Source organism: Dama dama, chromosome 11, assembly GCF_033118175.1.
Source record: "Dama dama isolate Ldn47 chromosome 11, ASM3311817v1, whole genome shotgun sequence".
NCBI lineage: Eukaryota > Metazoa > Chordata > Mammalia > Artiodactyla > Cervidae > Dama > Dama dama.
The window spans coordinates 71,771,294-71,782,208 of NC_083691.1; the positions used below are offsets into that span (position 1 = coordinate 71,771,294).

At 36.3% G+C, this 10,915-nt stretch overlaps 1 protein-coding gene and 1 pseudogene across 2 annotated transcripts in view; both read left to right on the plus strand.

Moving 5' to 3' along the window:
- NRXN1 (neurexin 1) overlaps window positions 1-10,590 on the plus strand; it is a 1,175,743-nt gene extending 1,165,153 nt beyond the window's left edge. For both annotated transcript variants that reach the window (XM_061155451.1, XM_061155450.1), the window contains one exon: window positions 7,155-10,590. In XM_061155451.1, the coding sequence (XP_061011434.1) occupies window positions 7,155-7,462 (308 nt within the window). In that variant the 3' untranslated portion in view covers window positions 7,463-10,590. The remainder of the gene's footprint in view (window positions 1-7,154) is intronic.
- On the plus strand, window positions 5,466-5,562 carry LOC133065691 (U6 spliceosomal RNA; annotated as a pseudogene).
- Window positions 10,591-10,915: the final 325 nt, after the last annotated feature.

The following is a 10,915-nucleotide window of genomic DNA, read 5'->3' on the forward strand; positions in this document are numbered from 1 at the left end:
TTTCAAAATGAAGAGTTATTTTAGAACTTCAGCTGTGAATCATCTTTCAGAGACAATATGAGGGTTTTATTCTCCCCCTGTGTGTAGACTAAGGTTATGACCAGACCAGACACAAACTGGCAAACTGGTAAGGACAGGCTCAGGTGCAAAGCTGAATGGCCTAACATGCTCCTCATCTTAACATCTTCATAATCAAAGTTCTTTTTAATTGTAAGAAAACATTATTTCATTTGATAAAACTTTGAATTTCATTCTGTAAACAAATTTAGGAAGTTAAAGTAAAGCAGGCCTATTTAAAGCACCAAAACTGTATTTTAATGAAAGAAGTACATTGAGAGTTTTTTTTTTACAGTTGGGACAGTTTTAAAGTGTGGTGTAAAATCAGGAACTTGGCAATAAGTTTTGTTCCTCATTGAACACCCGTCTGAGTGAGGCACCAGCTTCAAAAGGCAGAGTTCTGACCTCGCTGGCCTGGCCTTCTTCATTTACCCAGTGAGGGGATCACTGTGCTCTCTGGCGGTCATCTAGAAAGATATCAAGAGCTGAGAGAGGGATGCAGAGAAGAGCTAGGGAAGGGGAGGAAGTCAGCAAGAGAGAAGGCAGGCAGGAGCATGGAGTAGGTGACAGACAACCAAAGGAGCTAGTGAAAAATGAGATTTACCATAGGGTCCTCTCTGTTTTACAGCCTATTGTGTCTCTTAAACCTGTTTGTTCCATGGTGTTTCTTAACTAGATCTAGATTAGTTCCTATTTGGGAAAATAATACTCTTTCACAGATACAGTGCCAAGATCTGTGTTAAAATAAAAAGGACCATTTCTTTTTCTATGGTGGTAGTTTTAAAAAACTATGCAGCAAGTTAAGGCTAAGTTAAATTTTTAAATATTTCACTTTAATTTTTTTGTGCAGAGCAAAAAATGCAATTATTCTTCTTATGTCACAAGGCCCTGGAATATGACTTTTGCACTTACTATGCATTTTCACAGTGAATTATTATCTGATGTAACCTAAAATTGGTTTGGGGTATCATGTGGAAATATGTTAATAACTGTCCTAGCACCTGAAAGACAGTGTCTTTCTAAGTAACCACGGTAATGATTTGATAGTGAAAAATGAGAGAAATCGTAGTACTAGCTTTTAGGATTTTTGATACTCTGGGTCAAAACAGACCATGTGGGAAATTAGAGACCATCAGATCTTCCTGAATATTTGAGAGAGAAAGGGAATTAAAAATCAGTTTTTATCTGTCCTTAAGATAGCACTATCTTTACACAGGTAAGGTTTTCCAGACAAGAATACTGGAGTGGGTTGCCATTTCCTTCGCCAGGGGATCTTCCCAACCCAGGAATCAAACCCGGGTCTCCCGCATTGTAGGCAGATGCTTTACGATCTGAGCTACCAGGGAAGCGAGTGGTATCTTTACACAAGTCCCAGAAATAGTCCCATAGCCATTTGGCTGAGAAGTGGCTTATATGAAAGAGGTTATAACCCTTGTGACAGCCTTGTGTCCTTGCCACTACAACCAGTACTTTTGAGTCACTTAGGCAAAAATACCAGCAAAAATGAAAAGTCTTCATCTTGCCGTTAAGGAGGACATGTGCACTTTCCCCACATGTAGTAGACCTAGCACTCCCATTCTGTTTCCTGGGGGATAGGTGATGATTGTCGTCCTTCAGCAAAACTTAAGATACAATTACATGGGAAGATTTTAAGTAAAATAATCTATCACTATAGTGTTCATATAAACTATATGTAATTCGTGATGCCTTTTATTTTATGAATCATTAAAATGGGATATATGGGAATAAACACAGAATATTTCATCTTCTCTACTTCTTTTTTTTGCTAGCAAGCTATCCTCAGATCAAACTGTGTGCCACCAGTGGAGTTGAATACTTGTTCATTTCCAGTTATACCAAATAATATATATATACCTTGGCTTATTCACTGCCCATCATCAGTCCTCCTGAAGTTTTCCATTGATCTGGGCTCCTTGTTCCTCTGAGCCCCATATAATGAGTTGGTCATGTTAGCTTAGCTTTACCTACAAACCAGTCAACTTTTGACTGTTTGGGGACTTGTTGCTAATCTATACCCATTCCATTCTTTTAGCACCTGTCTCATATTCTCTTTTACATGTTTTTTTAAGTGTTCTCATCACTTGCTGCAACAAATAAGGGAGACCAAGTAAAAGTAAAATTTAGTTTATTTATTTGGTTTTTAGCACTAATGAGAAAAAAACACATTGTAGATTTTAAAAAGTTATTTATAATGTCTCAATTCAGTTTACTAGGAAGTATAAAGAGAATGCAAAATCCCAAAGTCATTAAATACAATTGCTTAGGGAGGTCTCTGATTAGATTTCTTTCTTCATACTGTTATGAATGGTGAAGAAATGACTATTTTTTAATAAAAAAATTTTTAACCAATTTATATAAGAAGGTGTTTAGCCTTTTTAGGCTTCCCTGGTAGCTCAGACAGTAAAGAATCTGCCTGCAATGTGGGACACCTGAGTTCAATCCCTGGGTCGGGAAGATCCCCCAGAGAAGGGAATGGCAACCAATTCCAGTATTCTTGTCTGGAGAATTCCATAGATAGAGGAGCCTAGTGACCTACAAAGAGTCAAACATGACTGAGCAACTAACACTAGCCTTCTTAGCCATTTATTCTATTCTCTACATTTAAATTCAGAGGAAATTCCTCAGAGATACTTCAGTGATCATCAAAATAAACCATTAATGACCATCAGTAAGGGAAACCACATTTATAATGCATAAAAATATTTAAATTTCTCTAGGCTTTTTTGTTCTCTGAGAGAGATGTCCCATTAACTCTTAAGCGTATATGGTGAAACAGATCACCAGCCCAGGTGGGATGCATGAGACAAGTGCTCGGGCCTGGTGCACTGGAAAGACCCAGAGGAATCGGGTGGAGAGGGAGGTGGGAGGGGGGATCGGGATGGGGAATACGTGTAAATCTATGGCTGATTCATATCAATGTATGACAAAACCCACTGACATGTTGTGAAGTAATTAGCCTCCAACTAATAAAAAAAAAAATACTTAAGTGATCTTAGCATAAAAATTAAGAAAATTATCACTTCGCTTTCAGATTGGAAGCATAAGCAGAAAACATTGTTAAATAATCAATTAGATATGGAAGCAACTGCATATTCCAAATAGACCTATCATAATACCTGTGGTGGTTATTAATTTTCAATGTGAATCAGGAAAAAAGGGGGGTAAAATGTTTCTTCATTGGGTTTGGGGTGGGGAATTGGTAGGCTATTTTCATGATATTTAGAATTCTTGTTTATGTATGGGTTACAGAGCTGTTTCAGGACTGCATGAGAAGCAACATTTTGGCCGGAGTCCCAAAAGAGACAAGTGTTTTCCTTAATGCGGAGGCATTTCTCAAATAGCTGTATGGCAAAGCAGAAGCATTTGAGGCTTTTGATTTGGTCTTTGTCATCTCATTCTAGTTTTACCATCAATTTGGTTTTGGTGTGCTCCTTTAACAGTTGTGAAAATGTATCAGAAATTTGTGAGCAGATAAAAATCAGATTAAAATTCTTTGATAAGATAATCCATTTACAAGACCTACTCCTAAATGGGAAAAAAAAAAAAAAAGTACATATATATTCTTAGTTTAGAAAATGTAAAATGTAGAGACTTCCCTCTTGGTCCAATGGGTAAGACTGCATACTCCCAATGCAGGGGGCACTGGTTCGATCCCTGGTCAAGGAACTAGATCCCATGTGCCACAACTAAGAGTTCTCTGTGGCCCCAACTTAAAAAAAAATCCTGCATGCAGTAACTAAAGATCCGGCCTGCTGCAACTAAGACCCAGCACAGCTGAATAAATAAATTAAATATCTTTTTTGAAAAAGAAAAGAAAATGTAAACCCTGCATTCCATTAAAACTCTCAAGTCTGACTATCATGAACTATATGATTAGGATTTTATCTCTCTTCTCCCCATTTACTTCTGACAGACAAAGTGAGGTAATTATGAAAATGTGTTTAAAAGGAAAGCATTCCATCAGGTGGGGCAAATGACTTAGGTAATGTTTAAATAAAACCCTTTTCCAGCTTTTGAGACACCATGATGAGAGAATGCTCCACAAAATGAGCAAGTAGAAAGTTGTCATTTAGTGAAAGTTAGCAGCTGAGCTAATTGGCAGACTTTGGCAAAGATGACGGTATTTGAAAGAAAAAGTGCTGCCTTTGGTTTGTCAGGTAGTGACAGAGTTCCCGCGATAGGTTCTGTTCTTGAGAGGAAATTAATTTCCTGTAATCAAATGCTGTGGATTATAGTCTTCATCGCCTTCTGCCTTGGCCACAGAAGCAACTCCAAGGTGTTTTAATTTGGCAACATTACATGCGCTTTTGTAAAACAAGCAGGGGATATATTCAGCATACAAAGGTTTCACCTGCTACATTTTGTAGCTCCAGAGCATATTGCTTCTTTGAAAGCTGTTCCTTTGTCAGTGACTATATCTGTAAGGCTTATTTGGGGAAGGAAAGGAAAGTGACGGCAAGAAACCCACATTTGGCAGATGAAATCTTGGTGATGTTTGAAAATGGAATTACAAAGCAGTATGGTGCTAAGTGATAGATAAATGGTCCCCGATAGCTAATAGGGACTTTTGTAGAAGTATTTTAAAAATCACTAATAATAGTGTAATAAAAGTACCATTTTAGTCTTTGTGAAATGTTCAATTTCTGGTGTGTGTATATATACACATAAAACCTTCCACATATACACACATACATACATTCAATCTTGAGATTATGTAAATTCATTCTGCATAATTTACAAAGAATATCATTTTGAAAATTATAGAAAATTATAGAATTTTTAATTCATTACATCTGAAAAGTTATCTTTTTTCTGTAAGACAAGGGAAAAGATGGAGATTCAGAGAAAGAGAGAAAACATAAATCCTTAGAGAAACATGACCTGGGATCAGAGATGGGATAGAATACTACCTCTCTATAGTTGCTTTTCTTCTAAGTTGTTTTAAATAGTAAGTTTATAAGGTAAAAGAAGAGAACCGTTCCTCTCTCCTCCAAATCTACAAGCTAAACCCCAGGACTTTTTCTCCCTATCTGTGACTGACTAAGCCTTGGAGAAAAATGAGTGCCCCCGCAATCCACTTCATGTACCCAAGGAAGAACTTTATACTTTGGAAAGACATAATGAGAGTTTTATCAATTGAATAAAAGTGAGGCAGTCAGCCCTTTATCTATAATCATCTGCTAGGTACTGAATTTTGAGTCAAAATCATTCTAGATAGTCTTTAAAGTATGTAAAAATATTTTCTTACTTTCTCCTCTCAAACTTGGTCTTGGTGATCACTCAACCACTGCCAGTAAATGAATAATATACATATATATTTATGTAAACAGATAAACCTTCAAAAGTAAAGGAGATCAGTTCTGTTTTAGTTTGTACAATTGTGAGTAATGCTCACTTCTGCAGCACATATACTAAAATTGGAACGATACAGAGATTAGTAGGACACCAGGGATGACACAAATTCATGAAGTCTTCCAGAGTTTTACGAACATCTCATACAGCTCAATCTCAAAAAAATAAACAACCCATTAAAAATTTGGGCAGAAGACCTAAACAGACATTTCTCCAAAGAAGACATACAGATGGCCAACAAACACATGAAAAGATACTCAACATCACTATTAGAGAAATGCAAATCAAAACTGCAATGAGGTATCACTTCACATCTGTCAGAATGGCCATCATCAAAAAAACTACAAACAATACATTCTGGAGAGGGTGTGGAGAAAAGAGAATCCTCTTGCATTGTTAGTGAGAATCTAAATTGATACAGCCACTATGGAGAACAGTATGGAGTTTCTTTTAGAAAGTAAAAATAGAACTACTATATGATCCAGCAATCCCACTACTTCCCCCAGAGAAAACCATAATTCAAAAAGACATGTGTGCCCCAGTGTTCACAGCAGCAGTATTTACAATAGCCAGGACATGGAAGAACCTAAATATGCATCCGCACGAGAGTGGATAAAGAAGATGTGGTACGTGTATACAGTGGAATATTACTCAGTCATAAAAAGGAACAAAGCTGAATCATTTGTAGAGACATGGATGAACCTAGCAACTGTCATACAGAGTGAAGTAAGTCAGAGAAAAACAAGTATTGTATATTAATGTGTATATGAGGAATATAATAAAATGGCATAAATGATGATATTTGCAAAGCAGAAATAGAGACCGAGACATAGAGAACAAATGTATGGATACCAAGGGGGATAGGAGGAAGTGGGATGACTCAGAAGATTGGGATTGACATATACGTACTATTGATAAAGCATATATGATATAAGAACCTACGGTATAACACAGGGAGCTCCACTCAGTGCTCTGTGGTGACCTCAATGGGAAGGAAATCCAAGAAAGAGGAGATATATGTGTATATAAAACTGATTCACTTTGCTGTGCAGTAGAAACTAACATTGTAAAGCAACTATTCTCCATAGTTGGAGTATAGTATGTAGAGTATACTAGATAAAATTAATTTCTAAAAATTGTGACTAAAGTAACACTTTGAAAAGCAGGCAGTTTGACTCTTCAAAATGCCTGTTTCATCTTATTGTTCAATACTGTATTCATTGCAATAGGAGGAAATGTGATTTCTGAAGTAATCCTAAAGTTAGCTATCCTGTTTCAGTCAAGAGTTAGCCATAAGCGGTCCATATCAACATCAATTTGATTCTTAAAATGATTATTCTCTAATATTGTAGAGTCCTTATGATGCTATACTTTTATTTTCCATGTTGAATTTATTGCTTTTCATCTAACCCATCAATTTGGCCCTTTAGAACTACATGGAGCTAATTTGGAGCTACACTTACAACACCCTGTAAACAAAAGTGATCTGTGAAAAAGAAAAGATGGTAACAGATCGCTCTCTCAATGGTATGATTCATAGTCCCTAGTTTTTAGTGACCCCCAGGTGTAGGCATCACTACACTTACCAGCTTCAGTATCCTTTTTCAAGAGCAGTAGGCACAGGCACTATCCATTAGGCATGAAAATAGATGGTAAATGTGACCCTCTGACCTTCAGGAAGCTCCATAATCACTCGGTGTTTTTTCTCACCCTCTTTCCTACAGCCAACCCGACACGGGCAGGCGGGAGAGAGCCGTATCCGGGCTCAGCGGAAGTGATCCGGGAGTCCAGCAGCACCACGGGCATGGTCGTGGGGATCGTAGCCGCTGCCGCACTGTGCATCCTCATTCTGCTCTACGCCATGTACAAGTACAGAAACCGGGATGAAGGCTCGTACCACGTGGACGAGAGTCGAAACTACATCAGTAACTCAGCGCAGTCCAATGGGGCTGTGGTAAAGGAGAAGCAACCCAGCAGTGCTAAAAGCTCCAACAAAAACAAGAAGAACAAGGATAAAGAGTATTACGTCTGAGCCCAAGATCTGAAAAAGGACCCTTGTATAGAAATAGTCTTCATTTTATCCGAGACATAATATAAACTTATTTACTTTCCTTTTTATGAAGCACATACAAAAGAAGACAGGGAATGCAATCAGGAAGGAAAGACTGTTTTTAAAAAATAAAAACAAGTATCTCATGCTCTTGTTTCTCCAAAAAAGAAAAAAAAAAAAAAAACAGGGGCCAATAAATTCCTTAACATCCACAGTGTTTTAATTTACTCTGCCTGTCTTTATGTTGCTGGAACATTTCTAAAAGACAGTGATGACCACATGCATTCATAAAGCAAAGGAGTATTACAACATCGGGAGGTACAACACAAAAACAACACAAATCACAACACAGAAAAAGAAGCTACCTATGATCCCAGATTTAGCCGAAGTGCTAGCGCTTTCCTGAGAAATCAGTTAGTCTGATGGCCAGAGAAGACTGTCATGTTGAGTGGCTCCACCTGCAAACCTTTTCCGAGTTCACCGCCTGGCACAACTGGAACAGTGGCTGAAACAAACTTGCACTTGAAAAGAAGTGCTGACTTTTTTGAAGACTTGTGTAGGAACACATTCAAAAAGCCCCTTTCTGGTGGTGAGGGAAAAGAAAGTATGGAGGCCTTATTTTCAACAATGTGAAAGATAAGGCACATTTTCACACTAAAATTTCAAAACAGAAACAACAACAACAAATAAACAAGAAGGTATAGATGCAATCATTGGGAAATTTTCATGCACGCTTAATATGTTATTACATATGTTTATATAAAATCCATCTCTGTGTGCTTTCTGGACTGTGATAAGTGATGTTTTATAGCCTGTTGTATAGAAAATGCAAACTATATCTCTGCTCTTCAGCCCTTTTTGGTAAATTCAATGTTATAAGTGTTGCTAACTATAGGGAGTTTTATGACATCAGATCAGCAATTATTTCAGGGTGTTTTTTTTTTTTGCCACCGTTATAAATTGCCACAATTACTTAAATTTTTTTTTAAATTACAATGTAGTGTTTATTCTAAGGAAGATATGTATGAATGTATATAAAAAGACAGCTACTTTTTTTTCCTTTACATGTACAGCCTTCATTCTGTTGCAATTAAGTTTTAGTATTTGTATGAAAGGTGTGGATTAGAAGGCAAACTATATACATATGTATCTTATAATCTTCTTTACTCCCCCAAATACTCAATTTCCCACATACATTCCCATTCATGATCACAGATATGTGCGCGCGCGCGTGCACACACACACACACACACACACACACACACACAAATCCAGAGGAATCCATCAGAGAGGATGGAAGACCCAAACATACATATAATAGAAAATATTTACTGACAAGTTGAAAAGCAGGAAGGAAGATAGTTGTGCCAAGATACTGATGACAAATGGGGTGATTTGCTTCACTGAGATATGCTCCCAGGAAACTTCCAGAAGATTTTAGTCCCTAAAGAAATGGAACCTTTTCTTATCAAGTAAACTATCACTGGTATATTGCTGCATGAATATGAACCATTAAGTGGGCAGGTTACAGAAGCAAAATTGATTGATCTATACCTTAACCCTGGCTGCTACAATTGAAAACTTTGTTTCCAATAAAATTATATATATAGTCTCTGAACCTGATGTGCATGATAAACATTTTTGGAAAGTAAACACTTTCTCAACTAAAAAAGTATTTTCAGTAATTTTTGATTCTATATTACTATCCATTTAAGAAAATCACTATCTGTTGATTATTGACTATAATTTAACTTTTCTGGTTTTACATATATATCATTAAATATAGCTTTAGTTTAACACACATTAAGTAGTGGAAACATATAGATTATACGCTTGTTTTGCATATTGTTTCAATGATGTTCATAGCAATAAATTATTAGTCTGAGAAGGCAATGCAAAGGAAATGCAATATTAGATTGGCAGGTGATGTCTCAGTAAAAATTGGTTGCATTACTTTAACATCTCCTAAAAGAATATTAGATTTTATAGAAGAGAAGAATAATTTTACAATTTGCTTTAATCAGAAAAGGCAAAAATGCAAAACATCTTTTGTGATACTTCAGTTGATGAAAAAAGCCAAGAAGTGGCCTGGATTACAGACATACAGCACCTTAGATATATGTATAATTCATAGAAAATCACCACCATCTATGGTTGCCAAGTAATTGTCATATATGAAAAGTCCTAAAGGCTTTTCATGACCCAGAAAGTAGAGGTATGAAACTAAAATTTAGTATTGATTACTTGTGTTTCAGATTTTCTTCTTTTTTAATTTGCCAGGTTAAAGAATTCATAAATTTCTTTGTAGTTGCTGTTTTCCTCTCATCCAGTCTTACTCAGGGAAAGCCAGTGAAACAGAAGGTAAATATAAAACCACTCATTTACATCTTGAGGTTTGAAAGAAACAGTTGCTTTTCCATTTGATCTACTGAACTTGAACTAGTTTCCATCTGGAAAGATTCTAAATTGTGATCGAAAATAACTGAAATAATGGTATTTTTAAGCAGTATATCTCTGAAGCATGTTGTTTGGAATTGATTTCAGTGTTTCTTTCCAGCATAAATTTTAAAATTTCATGCAATATTGTTGGTAAAAATATTTCCCGTGTAATGGCCTACACGAAATCTAGCAATTTTTTTTTTCTTGTTTTCTTCTTTCTTTGTGAATGGACAAAGGAAAGAGAAGAACAGAAGCTAGGGAGAGAAAAGGCATGAATGAAATCCCAAGTATCTTCATACCAAATGTATCAGGGTTCCATGTGTAGTTGGCAGTTAATAGAGGATTTCACACTACCTGGCATAAATTTGATTACATCTCTAGACTGTAACTTTTCTGATTGAGTATGCTTCTTTTTTAATCCATGTTATGTGTTGCCTTTTTTTAAAAAAAAAAAAACAAAAAAACAAACACTACAATAATGTGTGAGGTGGTCAATCCCTAAGACATCAAAGAAAGGCCACATGACCCTACCCTTCTAGTGCTTCGTGTGATTGGGTATCTAAGGGTTTTGTTTTGTTTTGTTTTTCTGTTGCAAGGCCAACTTATCCATTATTGGAAATGCTAAGCAAGTGGAATTTACTGTTTTGTTAATAAAATATTTCTTAATACAATGGTGGTTTTATTGATTTTTTTTAAAAGTAATTGCAACACCCTTTGGGGACAAAGTGGCACCATAAAGAAGACTGCATTCGAAAGGAAAACCCATCCTTAGACAAGCAGAGGAAAACTACCGACCTTATGTTTTCTGGATTTTAATATTCATTAAATTAAGCACCACTACCCTGACACACTTTAAGATGCAGCCACTAAATACACCTTTGTTTGCATCTTTTTCATCTTATTGTGCGTGAGACCGCAAACTCCTGGAATGAGCTGAAAACAACATGAAATTGCTCATTTCATAAGTGTGTTTTTTTTTTCCATAAAAAGGAATAT